The 25399-nt window shown below is 37.5% G+C and overlaps 2 protein-coding genes across 2 annotated transcripts in view; both read left to right on the forward strand.

Moving 5' to 3' along the window:
• Positions 1-6868: 6868 nt before the first annotated feature.
• On the forward strand, positions 6869-9129 carry LOC121416580. The gene has a single exon (XM_041610072.1). The coding sequence runs from the start codon at positions 6941-6943 to the stop codon at positions 8927-8929; it is 1989 nt and encodes a 662-aa protein (XP_041466006.1). The 5' UTR covers positions 6869-6940; the 3' UTR covers positions 8930-9129.
• Positions 9130-15722: 6593 nt separating this feature from the next.
• Positions 15723-25399, forward strand: part of LOC121417664 (deubiquitinating protein VCPIP1-like) — a 34305-nt gene continuing 24628 nt past the window's right edge. The window contains exon 1 of the mRNA XM_041611398.1: positions 15723-15764. Coding sequence (XP_041467332.1) covers positions 15723-15764 — 42 coding nt within the window. The remainder of the gene's footprint in view (positions 15765-25399) is intronic.

Below are 25399 nucleotides of genomic sequence, written 5' to 3' on the forward strand. Positions count from 1 at the left end.
TAATTTATTAATAAATGAATGACTTTTAAAATCAATCTATCGATATAAGTTATATCCATAAGTTAAAAATAATATTTATACAAATAAAAAGATGAATATATGTTTAATGAATAAATATATAAATGAACAAACAAACAAACACACAAATAAATAAATAAATGAATAGATAAATAAATAAATGAATAGATAATTAATTAATGAAGTAAAAATGTAAAAATATTGATAAAATAAATAAACTATTGTTCCTCTTGGCCTTCCATAGAGAAGGTGACGAGTTGGAGTGTTGGTTCTTTGATGTAACAGGCCTTTCTTAAAATCCTGTATACATGTATGAGTTGCTATTTTTCTCTCTTTTTCTAAGCTCTTAAAAATGCAAATACTTCATTATTCCAGGGATCTGATCATTATGACCTCTAAATTGGCAATGTAAAGAAAACAGTAATCACTGGCAATTTTTTAATGACATCTTTCTTTATTCATTTGTTAATTTTGTGTTTTATCCATATTTGATTTCTTTTTAACTACTGTATTTAATTGGGAAAACAGTACGATTTCCCTCCTAATTTGAGGGGTGATATCAGATTTATTTCAACCGTAAAAGGGGTTGTATAGTTGAGTATTCACTCAAGGAAAGTTGTGAGATCCGTTTGGCAATTTATTAATGAAATGATCAACCAATTATTTTACTTAAATTCATTGCAGTAGCATCCCATTGCCAGATCATGTTAGTAAACATCTGTACATTTGTTTATTTATGTATCTTTAGTTTTACCATTATAATTTAGATGTATGAGAAGAAATTGTTCGTGTATATGTAAATTAAGCCAGATTCAATATATTTGTAATGGATTTTTAAAAATTTGAATAAAAATTGCCACACTTTGAAAGAAAATTATGAATGAAACTTTATTTTGCTACATAAGGTATTTGTAGAACTCTGTTTTTAATATTATTATTATGCAACTTGTTTATTTCGGTATATATATGTAGATGGATATAAAACAAGAGATTGCTCTGCAATGTTTGGAGTTTTTTCTTAATGAGGAAATAGAAATAAGAACAACATGCGATGATGAACAAATTCAAATTGAGATTAATCGGTTGATGTTACAGATCGTTTATTTTAAAAGGCAAGATGGCTACTGTATACTTATCCTAGAAGAAGTTAAGAATGGGGTTGATTTTAATCTTAAAACTGCATTTTGTGTTTGTTTTATATCGTTTGCATAACATATGAAGCATTCCATCAAGATTCATTGTTCATGAGTCAAGTTTTATATTATAGACCCATATATTGATTTAGATGTTAGGTAATAGGCATTGGTGACCCAGTATTGATAAATCCTGTTTCTTATTGTTGATATGGTAAATACCGTATACATTCACAATTCCGAAGCTTCGTTATTCCGAAGGTTCGTTAATCCGAACGCGAAATAGGGTTCGTTTTTCCGAAGGTTCGACAATCCAAAAACGAACTAAGGTTCGTTCATCCGAAGGTTCGCTAATCCGAAAACAAAATGAACAACAAACCTTATTTCGTTTTCGGAATAACGCCACAAGTGTTCAGATTAATGAACCCTTTTTCGTTTTCGGATCAACAAACATCGAGATATAGGCAATTTACGTGATTCGGAATTACGAACCTTCGGAATAAAGAACCTTCAGGTTACGAACCTTCGGAATTACGAAGTGCAACTGGTAAATACGGTGTACAGGATGACATTTGATGATTATAACTGATGTATGAATTTGGGATTCCATGTCATTTGCTCCAGCAACTATTGCTCTGATGGAAATCTGCACGTTAAGCCAACCATAAATCATAACCTCCAAAACTGAACAAACCCTAATCCTGATCTTTACATTATCCTGAACCAAAGGCTCAATAAGGCCGTCTGCACCATCCCAAGTTTTCAAATTAGCGCGATATTTCTGATCCAGCAAATTATCCCGATCCTGATCAATTTTGAGATTATTTGTAATGAAGACGCAATTGTCGTGCTAGTTCGTAGGATTAATTGCAATCCCAAGTCAACTTGGGATTATTTGCAAAATAGCGCAGTATTTTATGAATTATCGTGCTAATTTGCTGGTGCAGACGCACTCGGGATCATTTATTCACAGCGTCCGTCGGACCATAATGCATCGATGCCTTCCTCGAGCAGGAATCCCTCTTCTTGGGATGGTGGAGACGGGGTTTCTTGAATCTCGAGATTAATCGCGAAGAGGGCCGATCGGGCTAAAATCTTGAGATTGAGCAAACTCGGGATGGTGCAGCACGAATTGTCACAATGCTCACTCTATCTCTATGCCCTTTGAGATATCAAGACAGGGGCAAATGTCGTAGAAGCAGATTTTGTGTCACCAAAGTTTTGTATTATACCCAGGTGTCTTTATACTGGAGGGGTTGTTTTTTCGGAGAACATGGCAATTTCAGGATTTTGCAAGCAATAATTTTAAAGTTCATTCAAAGCATGGACCTATTACGTAATAGGTCCATGTTCAAAGTAATATTGGACAATATTTCAAAGCACAAACCTTTGAAATTATTTTTTACTATCTGATGTTAGGAAAACTTGGAGCAAAACATGTTTCTATATCAACTTAACTGCCCGTTCATCAAACCCCCATCCTACTTATACCCCTTTCATAGTGAGAGCCGAAGTGGAGTTAGTCCGGAGTCCAGGAGGAGTTACTCCACTTTGGAGGGCAATATGAAAATTCTGAGATTAGTTCGATCCGGATTCAAAGCGGAGTACTCAACCCACTTCGAGAAGAGGGTTACAAACGAAGTTACTCCGCACCGGAAATGCGGTATGCGCTTATCGCTGTGATCTCGCCACATGTATGGCGCGAACTCGCTTGGAAACATGGCAACGACTGCGGATACACCGCTGCGGTGCTTGCCAATATGAAAGGGGGTTTAAAGTCGGTCTGCAGTACAAGCGTATAAACTTAATCCGGAGTTATTCCGGAGTAACTCCACTTTGCCTTCAGTATGAAAACGGTATTAGTGTTGTAATGGATCTGTATTCATAGTTGAGTTAACACAAAAAGGGTTCCACTTTCTTCATATTAATGTTTTATGCAGAGTTAGTTTCTACTTTGGAGAATAGATGGCTTTTAGATTCACTAAGTCAGTAATAGAGGTTCTAGAGATTTTTTTATACGACACAGTTTATTCACTATTTTTGCCAGTACTAACAGGACCATGTTGTATAAAAGTTACTATTATAATAATTTTGCCATCCAATAGTACTTACAACAGAATCAAGGACTTCAGAGAAGTTACATTGACCATTGGATGGGAAAGCTAATAGCAACTTTTATGCAACGGGGGCCAGAAATGGAGGGAAAGAAATGAGACACATTGATCCAAACTTCACATGAAATAACAATATCAATGGTGTCGCAAAGACTTTTTGTGCACTTTTCATGACCATATACATAAAGCATGATGGGAAATATCCGCATCCGAAATTTGATGGGAATCGGTCCGTGGGGGCCTAAGTTCACGCTTAATGAAGAACAACTTAGCCCCCACTGTAATCAGATATGGATTGGCCAGATTTTGGGCCTATTCATCACTTTACTTTACCTTACTTGCAGGAAGAAATAGAGTGTCACATATAGTGGTCACAGTATGTTGACATAGTGTACTGTTTGAAAATATTATTCACACTGTTAAAATGCTCATATTCATCAGTGTGGTGATGTTTTCACAATGTGGACACCGCGACAGTGTGACTGTTCAGTGTGTTCACACGGTCGACTGTGTGTATGTGTGACTCACACTGTAGAAATGCTCAAATTTAACAGTGTGAAGGTGATTTCACACTGTGGACACCTCAAGAGTTATTGTTTACATGGTCCCCTATGTGTGATTCACACTGTTGAAATGCCCATATTCATCAGTGTGAAGATATTTTTGCACTGTGGACACCTTGACAGTGTGACTGTTCACAGCGCGTTCACACGGTCGACTATGAGAATATATATGTTCACACTGTTGAAATGCTCAAATTCAATAGTGTGAAGATATTTTCGCACTGTGGACACCTTGACAGTGTGACTGTTCACAGCACGTTCACATGGTCGACTATGAGAATATGTATGTTCACACTGTTGAAATGCTCAAATTTAACTGTGTGAAGGTGATTTCACATTGTGTTCCACACTGTGAACACACTGTGGCACATACTGTGGGATACACTGTGTTCTTTCCAATAGAGCTAGCACATCATGAATCACTTTGTGTCAAATTTGGTGTGTGGAGGGTTTTTCATCATGCTCTACACTGTAAAAACTGTGGTGTTAAAACTGACACCAATTGGTGTTTATAGAGGACCACACCCTGAGGTGTTAAAATTACACCCTAGAGATTAAACATAACACCACAGTTTTTGCTGTGTGCCAAAATATGGTCTTGAAAAGGCCATTAGTCACAAAAGGGATCAACATTGATGTCATACTTTGGTGCGATATGTATGGATTAACTTTAATCAATTGGCTAAATAAATATGTAAGTTTGTATATAACAAGAGTGGATTAAACTCAACCAGGGGAAGAAAAAAATATATGACATCTAACAGTATGCACATATTGACATTGTAACCCATGCAACTTCTTTTTTTTATTCAATCATCATATATGAAATGGGGATGGAATCTTTCACAACTAGGTGTTTTCAGGCATTGAAGATTTAAGCCACTTCTGTATGCTGTTTATTGTGGCTATATTTTTAATGATAAAATTGATGTGAAATTTTAATCTATATTCTTTGAGAAATATTTGTTATGATGGAATATTTATAATGGTATCTGGGTTATGCTAGGGGTGATCCAATCATTTTTATGCCATATATTTGGATGCTTTGTCTATCCATCTCATTACTTCTGTTGATTATTTTAGATGTTATGTAAAGATTCTTTCACTCTCTTTCACGTTATCTTTTTGACCTGTGAGAAAAAAACGTTACATTGTCACAAAGCCAATAGATAAGAAAAAAAATGCATAAAAATATACTGTATTCTTGAATTAATGAAAATACTTTTGTGTATTTCTGCATCACATTTAATAAAATGATATGTCTTTTTGTTATTTTAAAGCTTGGTAATTCAATGAATAAATAAATTGCGCTTTCTTCTTTAATAAATATGAATGTCATGTTGTGTTTGAATGTAGTTTCGGGATTGGTCTTGACAAACAGTTACAGGAATGTTTTAGACAGATGGTGGTGGTGGTGGTGGTGGTGATGATGATGATAATGAATATTATGATGTTCATGGTGGTGATGGTGATGATGATGGTGATGATGATGTTGAGGTTGATGGTGATTTTGATCATGGGGATGTGATTGTGTTGATTGTGGTGACGATGATGATGGTGATGATGATGATGATGAATGATGATAATGATAACGATGATTATGATGATGAGGTTGATTAAGTTAATAATAATGGTGATGAAAATGATGATGTTTACGATTGGGTTGGTGGTGATGATAATGATGGTGATGATGATGATAATGATGATGATTAGGTTGGTGGTGATGATGATGATTATGATGATGATGATGTTGAGGATGATGATGATGTTTATAATGGGGATGTGATTGTGTTGATTGTGGTGATGATGATGATGTAACTAATGATGATGATGATGATGATGATGGTAGTGACGATGATGGTAGTGGTGGTGATGGTAGTGGTGGTAATGATGGGGATTATAATCGTACTTGCATCATTATAAAGTTTAGTTGAATATGACTCGTTAAGTTTATGCCTCATCGATTAATATGAGAGTCCAATGGCTGGACAGATGGATGAATAGAGTACTTATGAAGAATGGGATTGGATGGATGAATAAATTGAAGAATCAATGGATGAAATAGCAATAGTTGTTTGATGAATAGATGGATGGCTAATGAAGAATGGATGGATGGTTGAATATATGGAATGATGAACAGATGAATGAATGAATGAACGAATGAATTAATAATATAAATGAATGATAGAATGGATATATTACAAGATATTAAAAGATCATTACTTCTCTCTAGATCTAGAGTTAGACTTGAAATGAAAATTTTATAGACTGAAACTGTCTGTAAAACATTTGGCTTCATGGTCATCACAAGTTTTACAAAGCTAAATATTTAGGGCGTATATACTTTTACTAGGACAAAATAGACACCGTTTGCCCTTTTCTTAGTTGCATGTTTGAATTATTGGTATTATATTCAATAAAGATAAATGTCATGATCCAGGGGCAAATTCAAGATTTTTTTTTGGAGGGGGGGGGGATGAAGTATGACAAGCCATAGGACACAGGTCACCACTGTAAAACGGGGAGGGGCACGAGATGTGAGTTTTGCCACCCCCCCCCCCCTCCTCCATATTCCTCGCATGGTAATATTCTGCCTGATATTGATCGTATTGGTGGTAGAAAAACTAGCTGAGGTTTGAGTACTGAACAGACAACATATGGTGATTTGAAATGAATTTAACTGCGCCGTTTTGAAATGCCTATTGTCATTATGGCACCTTTCATCCATTTATAAAGAGAGTGTTCCCACTGCCCGCCTGATGAATATCTTACTCCGTGTGTTACACATGCACCATTCTGCAAGTGTACAATCTGGGTAATAAACATTGTCTGTGTGAACATTCGAATATCGATTCGCTTTTTTTTGTGAAACGAATGCCCTTCTAGTATGTAAATGATCTCAATATGTGTCTAATTCTGTGTTATTTCATTATGAAGACTTCTTATTATACTTATTTATGTACTTATTGATGCCTTATTAGGAATTAGGATCAAAGTGACAATATTTCATCGAGAAGATTAGGATAATTTCAGTAGAGGACAAATATTACGTTGTAAAGACAAGACGGTGTCCACTTTAATTTGGAGGAGATCTGTTCAAGGTGTTATCACGATGGCATTTTTCAACCGCTCCACTCGAAAGATCTTGGCCAAAGTTATCAGTGTCGGAATAGCCATCGCTCTCGTCATCATCCTGATAGAAACACTTGAAAGCCGCCAGGAGACTGTTTCCAGTGTCCAAGGTCCTGGAGAAATGAAAGGAGACTTCTTGCATGCAATGACCTGGATACAAGCTCCAAATAAGTTACGAGTTGACAAAGCGAAGAGTTTCAGCTACAGGGGAAGGCACTGGAAGTACCTATCAGAAGCTCTTGTGGATCTGTTGGGATTTTCTAGTAAGTGCCAGGAAGTTGGCCCTGATGACAGGAAAGATGTTCGTCGTTCCGTGAGCGTGTTAATCATTTTACATTCTTCCCCATCTCAGAAGGCACTCAGAGGTAAAATTCGGGAGACATGGGCGAACCCTGAGGAACGCCAGAAACTCGGTGTCCTTGTGCGGTTTGTCATGGGCGGACCAGAAAGTCAGATCGAAGAAAAGCTGCTTCAAGAAGAGTCGGAGGCCCATGGGGATATCTTGGTTGGGAATTTCACCGATACTGTCCGAGCAACGACCTTGAAATCTCTACTGGGGCTTCGATGGACTTTTGCGTTTTGTTCTCGAATCAAGTACATCATCGAGGCAAGAGACAATACCTTCATATGGCTGGAAAAACTGCCAAAGGTTCTGCAGATCTTCAAAAAGGAAAAACATTCTCAATTTATTCTTGGGGCTCGATCGAACATCTCCAGGGTGGACCATAACTCTCCCAGTGAATTCTACGTCGGGAGTGCCGTTTTAAATCGAGAATACTACCCACCTTACTGCTCTTTGCAAGCTGGCATTGTCATTCCTTTTGATCTAGCTATAAGCTATTACAAATACACTTGGTCAACGCCGTCACTAGTACCATTTGCCGACGCCCTGATAGGCCTGACTGCTGAAGCGTATGGCTGGGAAGTCAGACATAGCAACGCTTTCTCTCTTAACCACATTGAACCCAACGACGCTTGTCCAATAAGTTCACGCTTCACCGCAATCTCCCCAAGCTTTTACAATATCCCCAAAATATGGGAAGAACTGAAAGACAAGACGTTCATGAAGGAATGCGAGGACCCGGACATGGATATCATCTACGCAGGGAAATCAGCAAACAATGCGAAGTATTTTGAGACGGTGTTGAGAACTGTCAAGCAAAGCTCTGACGTCACTTGCACTGACCCGGATGTGTTCATGCTCGTTCTGATCGCATCCCATCCAGCCCGCAAAACCTCCAGAGATGCCATCCGACAAACCTGGGCAAACAAGGGATTCTTAAGTTCTCTCTCAAGGAAGGTCAAAGTGTTGTTTCTCATCGGACAACCATACCCACCCGATCCTGCACTGAGATTATCTCTTGACGAAGAACACGGGCAGAATGGCGATCTCCTGGAAGGGAATTTCCTAGATACCTTCAAGAACCTGACCTTGAAACACATGTTCGGTCTAACCTGGACAGCTAAACACTGCAACAATGCAAAATACTTCCTCAAGGGCGACGACGACGTCTTCGCCAATCTCAGAAACATCTTGCACCTTCTGCAGGAAATGAACAGCCATGGCAAAGGTCTTCAAGAACTCTACCTCGGAGACGGCGGAAGGGAATACCGCAACAAAAATCAGGATAAGAAGTACCATGTAGCGTCTGAGGAATACAGTGGCAGGGTCTTCCCCCAGTATTGCGTTGGCGGGGGCTACGTTCTCTCCGTAGACCTTATAGATCGTCTCCTCAAGGAGTCACTGCGGACACCGTTGGTGTCCTCAAGGGATGATGTATTCGTTGGTATCCTCCTGAGGAGATTAGATGTGCCTTTGATTTACAATGATGGCTTTCATTACAAAATGGGACCGACTGATACATGTTCCCTCAGGAATAAGGAATTCATGGTGATGCACGTACACGATGATGTCGAGAAACTAGTGAAGATTTGGTTAAACTTCGTTAATCCAAATGCAGTATGCTGATCCCTATAAACTACAATTTTTCTAAAAATCTAGACTCGAATTTATTTTGGTTAATTTTAATGCGGTAAATAATTCTCAAAACTGCATTAATAATTAACTAGATTTGGTTGTATTCTGTTAATCCAACTGCAGTCTGTAATTATGAGGAAAATCAAAACTTTCGTTAAACTTAGTTAATCCCATGTGCTGTCTGCTAATCCCTAGACTACAATATTAAAATAAATCTACATTAGGTTGAATTTTTATATTCCCAATTTTAGTCTATTAATTTCGATCCAATTAAAAACAATATTTCAATTTCATTTATCGAAATGTGCTCTGCTAATGTCTAAACTACAATTTTTCTAGATTTGGTTGAAATTCGTTAATGCAACTGCATTTTGCTACTACTAGGCTTGCAATATAAATCCTCTATAAATTTGGATGAATTTCGTGAATAATGTTGTAACTTAGTCTTTCGATTTCTAAACTAAATCTACAATACTAAACAAAATCTCAGATATTTTTTTAAACTTCGTTAATCTTATTGCAATTTGCAATCTCTAAACATTATCACCCCCTTTTTTTTAACTCGCAACATAATGTCCAGGCTTCTCTACAAACCTATATTCCAAACTAATAGTAAGTTTTCGATTTCATTGTCAAATCTGACGGGGGAAAGTGATTAATGGAAGGTCTAGGGATTTTTCTCACTGGCTTCAGTTTTTTTTTTGGTTATAAGCTACTGAAATCCTTGCAAGTTATTGGCTCAGAGCAACGTGTTAGAAGCCCATAACCATAAGTACCAGAGTCCGAAACCGTGTATAATTGTCTTTGAGATAAATTATGTAAAGTTTATATGTTTTTTTATTTTATCAATATTCACATTGATTCTTCATAGCTCAAACATGGGTCCGAACTTCTCGCATTTACTACAGAGCCACTCTCTACATTAATTCCTTTGAAAATGCAACTCAAATCACAATGGAGAGCTGAGAGGCTTTTGTCGAAAGTTGGTTAAGCGGGACAGCATCGGAATCTCTTGACTCTGGACAACAACATATTTGCAATTGTTTGTCCGGTGCAAATCTGGCGGATGATCTGCTGCCCCGGCCAGTCCTCCAATTTAGTTTCGACAAAAACCTCTCAGCTCTCCATTGTGATTTTGATTGCATTGTCAAAGGAAACGATGCTTTGTAGATAATGCCTGTCAGTGTCTTTTTCTGACGACTGTGGTTATGATAAACCAATGAAAATCATATCCTGTCAATAGCCACATTTTGTCATTTCAAAATAACTTCCTTTGCATGGTCGATTGAAATATGACCTTTGTCATGTAAGTTTTATTTGAATAATTTTGACATATTTGGTGTTCCATTTAGCATGCAGTGTGGATTGTTTTCTTTGAGGTTGAAACGTCACTAGTTTGTTTTTGCAACCTACATCTAAGGACCTTGATAATGTGTGATTACATGAATAAAGGACCATCATAATTATGTTGAAACAAGTTGTGTTTTTGACTGGCTTTTCTCAATACTCACTCGTTACGAAATGGCAACTAGACAAGTTCGTCCACTATCCACATTGATTGTGGATAGTGGACGAACTGATGGTAGACCAAATGGTAGTAGACGAGTTGGCAATTAGCATTAGACCAATTGAAAGTAAACCCGAACCCCTATAAGATTCTCTTGGAGATTTACCCTAATCAAGCTACTCCTTATCACCCTTCATGTTTAAAACTTTAGACAACGCAGTTTGCTGTATGAACTTTACATTAGTTGTTTAAAATCTTAAAACAGCCATGCTAAATTTGTTGAGTATTAAGTTGAGTATTAAATTAATATTTCCGCAATACTTGTTAATGTTGCGAATTTCTTCGTAGGTGAATTGGGTGATTTATGGTTTCCAGTCGTATGGACATTGTCCTATTTCAGTTGAAATTGTTTATTCAAAGGTCGTTGCCGAGTGAAAGTGTAGTCAATTCCAAAGATATCGTTTCGAGTGAAAAGGGGGAAATAACGGTCGATGGGACAATGACAGAAGAAAATTGATTGATTGATTTTTATTCTTCTTCATTTCAAACAAATTTACAAAGTAAATAGGAACAAATCAGAATATGAATAAATGAAATGAAAAAAAGGGAACTCACTGGAAAGCATCGCTTGTTTATGTGAGTCCCTTGAAATAAATACCTGATTAAAATTCATCAAAAACAACTAGAAATTAATAATGTTCAATAGAAAAATACCAATGGGGTCAAGCTTCGTAAGTTTTATGCACTATATTCCTTACTACATGATCATACCCATGACATACAAGAAAATATACAAAACAACGATTCTAATAGTGCTTATAAATAAATTAGACAAGACGAAATAATAATAAACAAGGAAAAAAAAACAGTGTACACAGAGGACAAGACAAAACAGTACAGAAAGAAACCACACACATACAAAACAGAAAACAGTCCAAACGACAAAAACAAACAAGAAAACCGACAATAAAAATTAAAAGAGAAGACAAAAGTGTGAGAGAGGGGAAGAGAGAATAAGAAAAAGAAGATTGTTCAAAACCCGTTATTATTTTTTTTTTATTACCATCATTATTCTTCTTTATTCGTCGTTTATTGGGGTAGGGGGTTAAGTCGGTGTACTAGGGTCTGGTTCTAAGTTGTGTGTACGGGTTTTTTTTTTATAATTAATAAAGCTTCCTCATTAATCAGTTTGGTTGAAGAGTATGGTAAACGAGGGAGGAAAGAAAAAGAATCTTGTATAACTTGAGTTTTATATACAGATTATAAGTGTATTTCCGTAATTCAGCTAATAGAAATCTTTGCTGTTGTTGTCTGTATTAATCCCTTCGTGATTATTTGTTAAAGATATGTGAGCAGATTGATTCTAAGTTTACATTTGAAATTCATAATATTCCTTATCTTACCATGTTAAAAGGTTTATGCGTAAACTTGAAACAATTATGTTGATGATGTCATGTTATATTTATTTTACATGTGATATGAGGAAGAAATAAAATATGATTTACAACAAAAAAAGTTATGGGAAGGAGGGGATGGTAGTCTGTTCAGCAATCCCTTCTCTTGATTTAAAGGACAAGTCCACCCCAACAAAAACTTGGTTTAAATAAAAAGAGAAAAATTCAACAAGCATAACACTGAAAATTTCATCAAAATCGGATGTAAAATAAGAAAGTTATGGCATTTTAAATTTTCAACAAAATAGTTATATGAACGAGCCAGTTACATCCAAATGAGAGAGTTGATGACATCACTCGCTCACTATTTCTTTGGTATTTTATTATATGAAATATGAAATATTGTTATTTTCTCGTCATTGTCATGTGAAATGAAGTTTCATTCCTCCCTGAACACTTGGAATTCCATTATTTTAACATTTTGTGCTTCAGGCGAGGAGGTCCTAATCGTCAAATTCGTAAAAATTGAAATATTGTATAATTCAAACAATAAAAAACAAAAGAAATAGTGAGTGGGTGACATCATCGACTCTCTCATTTGGATGTAACTGGCTCGTTCAGGTAACTATTTTGTTGGAAATAAGCGAAACTTTGAAAAGTCATAACTTTCTTATTTTACATCCGATTTTGATGGAATTTTCAGCATTGTGCTTGTCTGATTTTTCTCTATTGATTCAAGTCAACATTTTTCTGAGGTGGACTTGACCTTTAAGGGGGTCCGAATGCAAAGCCTACAATAAACTGTGTACTGAGTGCCTTTTCGCTCACTCTGAATTGAAACAGCAAGTTTTATGTGCGCTAGTCTTTGTGGGAAACCCACTTCTTGATAAAAGTTTCTATCAAGGTCTGTGCCTCCAGACTAGGGCAGAGGCCCGGGGGGCCACTTCCATTCACGAGTGGATACCATGCGCGACCATGGGGTCTCAAAAAGCACCCTAAACACGTAATTTTCCTCGCGGAATAGATACCCTTTTTCCACTATTTTTGTGTTTTTGACACCCTTATCACGTTACGTACGTAACGTGCCCTATCCTTTTTCCGTGTTTTTTGGTCGCGCATGGTATCCACTCGTCAATGTAAGTGGCCCCCGGGGGCAGAGGTGGCATTTGATTCTGGAAAGGGTAGGGAGTTGTCCCCAAAATCCGACACCATGCCCTTAAAGGTCAAGTTCACCCCAGAAAATGTCGATTTGAATAAATAGAGAAAAATCAATCTAGCATAACGCTGAAAACATCATTAAAAAAAATGATCGGATGTAAAATAAGGAAGTTTTAAAATCTCGCTCATTTAAAAAAAAAACGGTGATATGCACAACTCAGTGGCATGCACATGAGACAGACGGTGATGTCCTTCACTCGCTATTTTTTTTTATTATTGTTTGACTTACAGTATACAATATCTTTTTTTATTTTTTTTTAGATTTGAAAATAAGGACCGACTAAACCCTGTAGTATTTAATGCTAATTACACATGTTCGGGAGGAAGAATAATCGTTCTTTCGTTCGTTCACTTCAAAAACTCTGGTGTTGATTTAAAGGGGAAGTTCTACCTGAAGAAAACTTTATTGTAAAAATAGCAGAAAAATAGTAAAATATATTGGTGAAGGTTTGAGGAAAATCCGTTAAAGGGTAAGAAGTTATTAGAATTATTGTAGATTCCGGGCTGGTGTTAAAGGGGAAGTTCACCCTGACAAAAAGTTTATTGTAAAAATAGCAGAAAAAATAAAATAAAAAATATTGCCGAAGGTTTGAGAAAAATTCATTAAATGATTAAAAAGTTTTTAGAATTTCAATTTCTTGATTTGTGACGTCATGAACGAGCAGCTGCCCCATGTGTTAGGTAATATAAAATGCATGAATTTCACATTTTGTATGGTTCCTGATGTCTTCAGGGTGCTTTTCGAGACCCCATGGTCGCGCATGGTATCCACTCCTGAATGGAAGTGCCCCCCAGGCGCGGATCCATGGGGGGGCCGAGGGGGCCTTGGCCCCCCCCCCCCTTCGGCTAAAAAAAAAGAGAGAGGGAAAGAAGAGAAAAAGAGGGGAAGAGGGGAAAGAAAAGAAAAAAAGAAAGGAAGAAGGGAAGAAAAAAGAGAGGAAAAGGGGCGAAAAGAAAAAAGGAAAAGAGAGAGGAGAGAGGAGGAAAAGAAGAGGGGAAAAAGAGAGGAAGAGGGGGAAGGAAGAAGAGGGAAAAAAAGAGAGAGGAAAGGGGGAAAGAAAAGGAGAAAGGGGAAGAGGGGGAAGGAAGGGAAGGAAAAGAGAGAGGAAAAGGGGAAAGAAAGAGAAGGAAAAAGAGAGGGAAAGGAAGAGGAGAAAAAAAAAGAGAAAGAGGGGAAGAGGGGAAAGGAAGAGAAGAAAAAGAGAAAAGAAAAGGAGGAAGAGAAGAAAAGAAAGGGGAGGGAGAGAGAGGAAAGAAGAGAAGAAAAAAGAGAGGGGAAAGAAAAGAAGAAGGGAAAGAAGAAAAAAAGAGGAAAAGGGGGAAGGAAGAGAAGAAAAAGGGAGGGGGAGGGAGAAGAAAAAAGAGGAAGAGGGGGAAAGAGAGAGGAAGAGGGGAAAGAAAAGAAAAAAGGGGGGAAAGAAAGAGAAAAAAGAGGAAGAGGGGGAAGAAAGAGAAGAAAAGGGAGGGGAGGGGGAGAAAAAAAGAGGAAGAGGGGGGAAAAGAGAGAGGAAGAGGGGAAAAGGAGAAAAAAGAAGAAAGAGGAAGATGGAAGAAAGAAGAGAAGAAAAAAAAAGAAAGAGAGAAAGGGGGAAGGAAGAGAAGAAAGGGGAGAGGAAGAGGGGAAGGACGAGAAGAAAAAAAAGAGGAAGAGGAGGAAAGAAAATGATGTTCGAAGGAATGTCAAAATGCTGTTCGAACTGGGGGCTGAATTTATGTTCGAACGGGGGGGGGGGCCGAATTGATGATCGACCTACATGTAGGAGCGCCAAATTAATGTTGGACCTACATGTAGGGGCGCCGAATTGATATTCGAACTTGGAGGGCGCCGAAATGATGTTCGAAGGGATGTTAAAATGATGTTCGAACTGGGGGCGCCAAATTAATACTCGAACTGGGGAGGGGGCCGAATCGATGTTCGAGCTAGGGGGCGCCAATTGATACTCAAACAAGGGGGGTGCCGAATTGATGTTCGAACTAGGGGGGTGCAAAATTGATACTCGAGCTAGGGGGAATGATATTCGAACTAGGGAAGGTAAATTGAGTTCGAAGGGATGCCAAAATGATGTTCGAACTGGGGCAGAATTTATGTTCGAACGGGGGTGGGGGGCCAATTTGATGACCGAACTACATGTAGGGGCGCCGAATTGATATTCCAACTAGGGGCGCCAAATTGATGTGGGACCTACATGTAGGGGCGCCGAATTGATATTCCAACTAGGGGCGCTAAATTGATGTGGGACCTACATGTAGGGGCGCCGAATTGATATTCGAACTTGGAGGGCGCCGAAATGATGTTCGAAGGGATGTTAAAATGATGTTCGAACTGGGGGCGCCAAATTAATACTCGAACTGGGGAGGGGGGCCGAATCGATGTTCGAGCTAGGGGGGCGCCAATTGATACTCGAACTAGGGGGCGCCGAATTAATGTTCGAACTAGGGGGGCGCAAAATTGATACTCGAGCTAGGGGGGGGGGGGCGATTCGAACTAGGGAAGGCAAATTGAGTTCGAAGGGATGCCAAAATGATGTTCCAACTGGGGGCCGAATTTATGTTCGAACGGGGGGGGGGGCGAATTGATGATTGACCTACATGTAGGGGCGCCAAATTAATGTTGGACTTACATGTAGGGGCGCCGAATTGATATTCGAACTAGGAGGGCGCCGAAATGATACTCGAACTAGAGAGGGAGGCCGAATCGAGGTTCAAGGTAGGGGGCGCCAAATTGATACTCAAACTAGGGGCGCCGAATTGATGTTCAAACTAGGGGGGGGGGGCGCAAAATTGATACTCGAACTAGGGGGGCGAAATGATATTCTAACTAGGGAAGGCAAATTGAGTTCGAAGGTATGCCAAAATGATGTTCGAACTGGGGGCCGAAGTGATGTTCGAACGGAGGGGGGGGGGGCAAATTGATGATTGACCTACATGTAGGGGCGCCGAACTGATATTAGAACTAGGAGGGCGCCGAAATGATGTTTGAAGTGGGGGCACCAAATTGATACTCGAACTAGGGAGGGGGGCCGAATCGATATTCGAGGTAGGGGGTGCCAAATTGATGTTCAAACTAGGGGGCGCAACATTGATACTCGAGCTAGGGGGGCGAAATGATATTCGAACTAGGGAAGGCAAATCGAGTTCGAAGGGATGCCAAAATGATGTTCGAACTGGGGGCCGAATCGATGTTCGAACGGGGGGGGGGGCAAATTTTTGATCGACCTACATGTAGGGGCGCGAAACTGATATTCGAACTGCCGCCTTGTTGTTGGCTCATTGTTCCATATATTGAAAGTTTGAAATGCCTTGGCCTTGAGGTGTTTAGGCCTTGGGTTTCCATGCCTTGGCCTTGGGGATTGAAGCCTTGGTCTTGGGTATTAAAGCCTTGGCCTTGGAGGTTTCAGCCTTGACTGCAACACTGATGGATATATTGATAGATATTATTTACAGAAATTTTGAAGTTTACTTGCACACACTAAAAAAAAAGGTTCAGAATTTAACCCCGAAAGGTTGATGCAAAATCAGCACCCTATGTGTTCAAAAATTGAACCCCTGATTTGGGGTTCAAAAATTTAATCCTGCGGTTGGGGTTCATTTTTGCACCATGCGGGTTCAAAATTGCATCCCTAGGGGTTCAATTTGAAATTTAGGGGTGCAGTTTTGAACCCGTATTGTATAACAAACTACTTAAAATCCCCTTTTCATGACAGTTTATCAAAATTTTCGGCTCGCGATTTGCGCTCGCATTAATGGTTAAAAATTTATCAACTTATTAATGATGCATCCTATTCATTATAAAAAGGTGCTTGAAATGTTCAGTGTTCAGGCCATAATATCATCAGATTCCGCGCCCTCATTATGCATTAATACTAAGATATCAATTTAATAATTAAATTGTCACTTTTGTTTTATCTCGCGCGTAGCAAGATGAATAGGAAGATATATAGTCATTATATTCATATGATAACATGTCCTAAGGATGTCAAGGTCCTATGTCTCAAAATTAAAGTAATAATGAAACATATCAGCTCTTTATCAAATGCGATTTATATCCACCTTACAAGTTTCCTACAAAGTGTTTGAAATATCAGATGGGAATATCAAATGTTTTAAGCTCGCGTTTCGCGCTCGCCTTTATTTTCATGATAAAAGATTGTTTAGAATGCCTAGATTCTAGGTCTTAATCTGAAACACGCCCGGGCATTTCCATTCAGTTATCCAGTTTCAGATCACAATATAAAAAAAATTCTGCTCGCCCTTTGTGCTCGTATTATTAATGTAAGAAGATCCCCTTTCTCATCCCTTTCATGATTTACAAAACATGAATAGAGTATCCCGTACAAGGTTGAAATCTCGATATTTTTACGCTCGCGTTTCGCGCTCGCATAAATTGCTTGTGAAATATGTAACGTCTTCACGGCTAAATGCAAGCAGTCCTTAAAAGGCACTTTTCGATCAGTTCAAAACGTATACAATCATTTTCTGCTCGCGCTTTGCGCTCGCATTATTAATGTAGGAAGATCCCCTTTTACTCATCTTTTTCATGATTTAGGAAACATGAATAGTGTCCCTTTCTAGGTCTAAATCTAGAATTTTTCCGCTCGCATCAATTGTTTAGTTATATAGCTATCTTGTTCATGATTACAAAACTTATTAAAGTTTTCAATTCTTTATGTAGAAATGCCAAAAATTTTCAGCTCGCGCTTCGCGCTCCCATTATTTGATTAATGAAATATGTAAAGTCTCCATGGCTAAATGCAAGCAGTCCTTAAATGGCACTTTTCGATCAGTTCAAAACGTATACAAAAATTTTCTACTCGCGCTTTGCGCTCGCATTATTAATGTAGGAAGATCCCCTCTTACTCATCTTTTTCATGATTTAGGAAACATGAATAGTGTCCCGTTCTAGGTCTCAATCTAGAATTTTTCTGCTCGCATCAATTGTTTAGTTATATAGCTATCTTGATCATGATTACAAAAACTGATTAAAGTTTTCCATTCTTTATGTACATGTAGAAATGCCAAAAATTTTCAGTTCGCGCTTCGCGCTCGCATTATTTGATTGATGAAATATCTAATGTCTTGAAATGAATAGTGTCCCGTTCTAGGTCTAAAACTTAAATTTTCCGCTCGCACTTGGCGCTCGCATCAATTGTTTAGTTATATAGCTATCTTGTTCATGATTACAAAAACTGATTAAAGTTTTCCATTCTTTATGTAGAAATGTCAAAAATTTTCAGCTCGCGCTTCGCGCTCGCATTATTTGATTGATGAAATATCTAATGTCTTCATGGCTAAATGCAAGCAGTCCCTAAAAGGCACCTTTCGATCAGTTCTAAACGTATACAAACATTTTCTGCTCGCGCTTTCCGCTCGCATTATTAATGTAGGAAGATCCCCACTTACTCATCTTTTTCATGATTTAGGAAACATGAATATAGTGTCCCGTTCTTGGTCTAAATCTAGAATTTTTCCGCTCGCATCAATTGTTTAGTTATATAGCTATCTTGTTCATGATTACAAAAACTTATTAAAGTTTTCCATTCTTTATGTAGAAATGTCAAAAATTTTCAGCTCGCGCTTCGCGCTCGCATTATTTGATTGATGAAATATCTAATGTCTTCATGGCTAAATGCAAGCAGTCCTTAAAAGGCACTTTTCGATCAGTTCCAAACGTATACAAACATTTTCTGCTCGCGCTTTGCGCTCGCATTATTGATGTAGGAAGATCCCCTTTACTCATCTTTTTCATGATTTAGGAAAAAATGAATAGTGTCCCGTTCTAGGTCTGAAACTTAAATTTTCCGCTCGCACTTGGCGCTCGCATCAATTGTTTAGTTATATAGCTATCTTGTTCATGATTACAAAAACTGATTAAAGTTTTCCATTCTTTATGTAGAAATGTCAAAAAATTTAAGCTCGCGCTTCGCGCTCGCATTTTTTATTGATGAAATATCTAATGTCTTCATGGCTAAATGCAAGCAGTCCCTAAAAGGCACCTTTCGATCAGTTCAAAAATGTACAAACATTTTCTGCTCGCGCTTTGCGCTTGCATTATTAATGTAGGAAGATCCCCTCTTACTCATCTTTTTCATGATTTAGGAAACATGAATAGAGTGGCCCGTTCTAGGTCTAAATCTAGAATTTTCCGCTCGCACTTCGCGCTCGCATCAATCGATTTGATTTGACTTGATTTATTATTTTCTTCTGCATCCATAACATTCGTATAATACATTTTTCACAACATAATAGACAAAATATGTTAGCATTTTTGGCATCAATCATAAATAAAGAGTACTGAAAAAAATAATTCCAGACAAAAATGATAAACTATATGATATTCACAATTTGCAGGAGAAGGATTGTCATCATAAGGATATTGCTTGAAAAAACGACAAACCCAAACTTATACTAATTGAATTAAAACAATTATAAAGCAGAATTGGCATATATTTTCAAATACGAAACATGAATTCATGCAATATTATAGCATAAAGATGAAGATGATAAAGCTGAGGGTGACGGTGATATGATGATGATGTTGATGATGATGATGATTATGATGATGATGATGAAGGCCATGGAGATGATGGTGGTCATGATGAAGATATTGGTAATAACTAAATCGAAGGAGGAATAAATTCACGATAAAAAGGATACGACACAGAAATTTTACTTCAAATATTCTGAAAATTTAACGTTTGTCTTAAATGAGTGAAGATGACGAAGATTGTTTTACAGACTCTGCTGGTAGAGAGTTCCACAAATCTGGACCATGGTGTCTTATGGATCTCTGCGCAATAAGCAGTTTGGGGTTGATTAAATGGAAATTTGAAGAGTTACGGGCAGGGTATGAATGAATAGATGTATTCAGATAATAAAAATTGTGGAATGAAGGTAGGTGGGAGCATGTTATTTACGTACTTAAACATAAGTAGTAAACTTTGAAGTGTATTTATGTCAAATACTGTTAGAGTCTTTAGTTTATGGAATAATGGATTTGTGTGTGATAAATATTGGGAATCAGTACAGATTCGATTTTTTTTTCTTTAATTAAGTATATTGTATCAAAGTTTTCCATTCTTTATGTAGAAATGTCAAAAATTTTTAGCTCGCGCTTCGCGCTCGCATTATTTGATTGATGGAATATCTAATGTCTTCTAGGCTAAATGCAAGCAGTCCTTAAAAGGCACTTTTTGATCAGTTCAAAACGTATACAAACATTTTCTGCTCGCGCTTTGCGCTCGCATTATTAATGTAGGAAGATCCCCTCTTACTCATCTTTTTCATGATTTAGGAAACATGAATAGAGTGTCCCGTTTTAGGTCTAAATCTAGAATTTTTCCGCTTGCACTTCGTGCTCGCATCAATTGTTAAGTTATACTGTATAGCTATCCTGTTCATGATTACAAAAATAATTAAAAATTTTCCATTCTTTATGTAGAAATGTCAAAATTTTTCAGCTCGCGCTTCGCGCTCGCATTATTTGATTGTTGAAATATATAACGTCTTCATAGCTAACTGTATGCAATCTTTAACAGGACTGGTAGGCCTACCTTTCCGATCGGTTCAAAACGTGTATCAAAAATTTCTACTCGCACTTTGCGTTCGCAGTAATTATTGCAGGCACATCTTTTTTCTGAATTTTCAAATTTTAGGAAAAAAATACATACAATTTAAAAAGAAATTGCTCGCGCGTTGCGCAGGCATTATAAAATAAGGATTATGATATTATACATTTATTTTGATTTAAATAATAAAGCTAAGAAATGACTTATAAGACTACCCCCTTCAAATAAACAAACGAAAAAAAACATCTTCGAGTGGCCGATCGTGGAAATTATGGCTAAACAAAAATTCCGGGCTCCTTTATTGGCGAAGGCTGGACCCGCCCCTGATTCATGTGCCTATGAAATAAGATAATTTAACATGCATTTAACGCACTTATGATTGCCTGGGGGAGGGAGGGGCCGCCATTTTTCCGAAAAGTACACAGGGGCGCCAAAATCAGGTCGAATTTGGGCCCCCCTCCCTACGAAATCCTGGATCCGCGCCTGGTGCCCCCCCCCCCGGGTCCAAAACTCATTACTATTATCAAGTGATTGGGTCTATGGGATGAAATTATTGTAAAATTAGCTAAAATTTTATTCTAATCCAGTACTGTTACTCAACAGACATACTACTTATCAGAGATACTGCACCAAGGTATTACGAGTTGTTCGTCTTAATTAGAATACTATATTCAGCTCTCTGTGAACACAGCAAGGTACTGTTAATGAGAACCTGAGTCTCCGGCTCTACTTGGGATTCCACAATTGCAAAATTTGAATCGTTATATTATTAAAAAGCAACGAGAACTCGTGAGTACACATTATTTTATTATCACATATTGTAAAAAAAGGCATTTGGTTATGTAGGCTTGCAGGATATATTAGCATTTTTAGTGTTAACATGGTGAATATTGTAATATCATTCTTTAAAGGGATGGTCCAGGCTGGAAATATTTATATCTCAATAAATAGAGTAAAATTCACAGAGCAAAATGCTGAGAATTTGATCAAAATCGGATAACAAATATTACATAAAATTAGGTTTATTAAAAATGTTATCAAGAACTAAAAAGAACTAAAATAATTGGATTGACAACTGATTAAGTGCATTAGTTATTTACTGCCGCAACTTATTTCATCATAAAGGAGACACATCCTTTACACAGCTATGAAAAATGAAACAATTATGATTTCATGAAATAAAATAAGAAAAAGGGAAGTGGGGATATGACACCATCAGCCCACCTAATGAATAGTTATAACGATGTGCATGTAACTGTTTTAAGTGTGGTGTCAAGGATGTTGTGTTAGTATCGTGCAAAGATGATTATTATTTACTAGGACAAGTTGATGAAGGTGAATAACGAAGTTATTGAATTTTTGAAAAGAATAAATACATTTTTTTTTAAACAGCGGATTTTCAACATGCCAAGAGAATTTAACTTGATATATTTCTATAAATTTTGGGTGTTTGAAGAAATCACTAGAAAATGGTCAAACTGAAAGGCCTATATAAATTTCGCATACATTCGTAATTCCGAAGCTTCGTTATTCCGAAGGTTCTGATATTCCGAAGGTTCGTTATTCCGAAGGTTCGTATTTCCGAAGATTCGTAATTCCGAAGGTTCGTTAGTCCGAAAACTAAATGAGGTTCGTAATTCCGAAGGTTCGTTAATCCGAAAAAAGAAATGAGATTCGTAATTCCGAAGGTTCGTTAGTCCGAAAACGAAATGATTAACGAACCTTATTTCGTTTTCGGAGTATCGAACATTCGGAATAACGCCACAAATGTTCGGATTAACGAACCCTTTTACGTTTTTGGGTTAACGAACATCGAGGTATAGGCAATTTACGTGTTTCGGAATTACGAACCTTCGGAATTACGAAGTGTAACCAATTAATTTATCAACATGTATGTATATTTGACTTGACAGCTAGGGGGTTACATGGTTTCGGCTTTACGATCTGTGGTGGCGGTCACGGTGGTGGTTGTGGAAGTGATCAGGGGCGGATCTAGGATTTTCTAAGGGGGAAACATTTTTCTGCTAAAAATTTGACAAGCCCCCCCCCCCAAAAAAAAGAAGTTTTCATCTAAAAATGAAGGTCGTTACTTTGGTCCGCGAGAAATTTGACTTGTCAACCCCCTAAAAAAGTCTCCACTTTCAAAGGGGGTGGCACACTTGTCTTTGGCAAAAGCGGTATTTTACATTACAAATTTTGATTATGGCTCTCACAGGGGGGGGGGGGCGGTCGGCTGCCCCCCCCCCCTCTGCTGGATCCGCCAGTGGTAGTAATGGTGCTGATACTTTTATTTATTTCAACCTGATTACTATAGCAACATTGAATGCTTGAAAGAAAGCAATTCTGCACAGGACCAAAGCCTTAAGGTCCCCTCCGAGGGACCTGGGCCCTGTCTTTCAAAGAGTTACGATAGACCCAATCAATCTCGACTGTATAATCCATCCATACCACAAATTTGTTTTCTACAGGAAAATTTTCATAATCTCCTTACTATAAACAAAAAGAATCACACCCATTTGAAAGGCACAATACAAATTGGTAACGGAAAAATGTCTTTAAAACAGAAGCTTGCCCCCCCCCTTGAAAGTGAAGACCTTTGAAAAAAAAAAACATCATTAGCATACCGACCAGGATGTGCGTAAAACTGTTTTGTGAAATTAAGCGAAACTTTAAAATGTCATAATTTACTTATTTTACATCCGATTTTGATGAAATTTTCAGTGTTATGCTTGTTGGATTTTTCTCCTTTTATTCAAATCAACTTTTTGTTGGGATGGACTTGTCCTTTAAACAATCTTGAGAGTCTGCATGGTGGACTAAAAAAAATTTATAAGATCCAGCCAATAGGTAGCTTTGATTCAGACTTTAACAATAATTATTACCCCCAAACCAACAAAACGTCATAATTTTCCAATATCTTATATGTGATGTCCATTATGAAAGATTTCTGCCTAAATGAGACAGAAAATCGTGTACAACTCTTGAACGCACACACACTGAGGTCACGGAGTGACCCTGAGTGCAAACAGCTGACTGTGTTACAACATAGGGGTGATACATTTTCACAATAGGGGTGATCAAACTCACTGGAGGGACTTTAATTCACTTATAACAAAGAAATGTGTACTACAGTACTCCTGTTGAATGCTCTGATGAAAATTATATGAGTTTCACATTCATTTGAACGGGAGGACAAGATTATTGTATATATCGAGTGCATTATGCATAAATCATACTACCATTGCGACCCCTGCCCGGCCGATGGTTCAGGCATGACGATCCTGAGTGACGTCACCGATAGAGACCTCAAATGCCAGGAGAGCCTATTCGACAACTAACTTCATCTAAAAAACACGTATTGAATATAACATCCAATGGGGAAATTAATGGCTTTCATTTTCATAAAATATACATTCCGTTCCTCAATAAATCTTTTACCCCGTCGTTAACTGCCCATTCATTCTCGAGCAATGGGGGAATGAATACAGAGTGTCTCAAAGTTTGTGTGAAAAAAGGTGCATTTTCCATAGAACTTCTGCCAAAAAGCAATGCGTAAGGGAAAGATTAGCCCCGAAACACGAATAGATGAGTTAATCAAATGGAATGAATCATGAAAATCAGTGAAATATAGTTTCTCCTGTACTCATTACTGCATACCCCGACTTGATACGATTAATTTTCCCCCTCTCCATCAACTTTTAAGAAAAAGGGTGCATATTTTCATAAAAATATCATGTGTTATATCGACGGACGCCCGTGCGTACGAGCGGGAGGAAGCCAAATGTCTCGTATTTTTCATAATGATGAAACTTCAAAAATCCCCCAAACGTTATTCCTATCATATTTTGTAATATTCGGAAAATACCTATACATGGAAAGGAGTGAATTACGAAATAGTTCAGTTCAGTTCAGTTTATTTATTTTCTCATCAATATAAAAAAAAACAATATACAATATGTACATGAGTAAAAATTACACAAAAAGAGAAAAAAGGAAAACTACTTAAAAGTTCATGAGAACTTGTGAGTTGTAGCTCCCGAACAATAACAAAAAATACATATGAAGATCAAATGAAAAATAAACACACAGCATCAGCAATCACCAGCATTCATAGAAGTGTAAAATTAGGCAGAAAAAATTATTTTGAATATTCACTTATATACACGTTTTTTAACTTGGTTTTAAATGAAGTTAATGTAGTTGAACTCTTGATAACATTAGAAAGATTGTTCCATATACGAGGGCCACGGTGCCTTAATGAATTAAGTAGAATTTGGGTTTTAACTTGGGGATAATGAAATTTATTGCTTGACCGAGTATTATGAGAATGAACTGAACAATTTATGAGGAACATTTGGGAGATGTTAGAAGGGATTATGTTGTTAACTGTTCGGAACATCACAGATGCAATCTGAAATTTATGAATGTCATATATATTTAAAGTTTTAAGACGGAGAAATAAAGGTCGAGAATGAGATCTAAAAGGTGAATTCGTACATATTCTTAGAATTTTCTTTTGTAATTTATGAAAAGGTTCCAATTTTGTAGTTCCAGTATTTGCCCAAACAATATTGCAATATTGAAGATAAGGTAAGGTAAGACTATTATAAATCACTAGCAGCAATTACCCGTGGCAGCACAGGGGGTAGGAGTCACTTTTCTTTATCAAAGTGTGTGGGGGGGGAGGGGAGGGGTGACATTCTTGTATGTACAGCTAGACTGCCTATTTACACTGAAAGCCGAGCAGTTTATTGATGAAACATATTTAGACAACTGA

Source organism: Lytechinus variegatus, chromosome 6 (genome assembly GCF_018143015.1).
Source record: "Lytechinus variegatus isolate NC3 chromosome 6, Lvar_3.0, whole genome shotgun sequence".
Classification (NCBI taxonomy): domain Eukaryota; kingdom Metazoa; phylum Echinodermata; class Echinoidea; order Temnopleuroida; family Toxopneustidae; genus Lytechinus; species Lytechinus variegatus.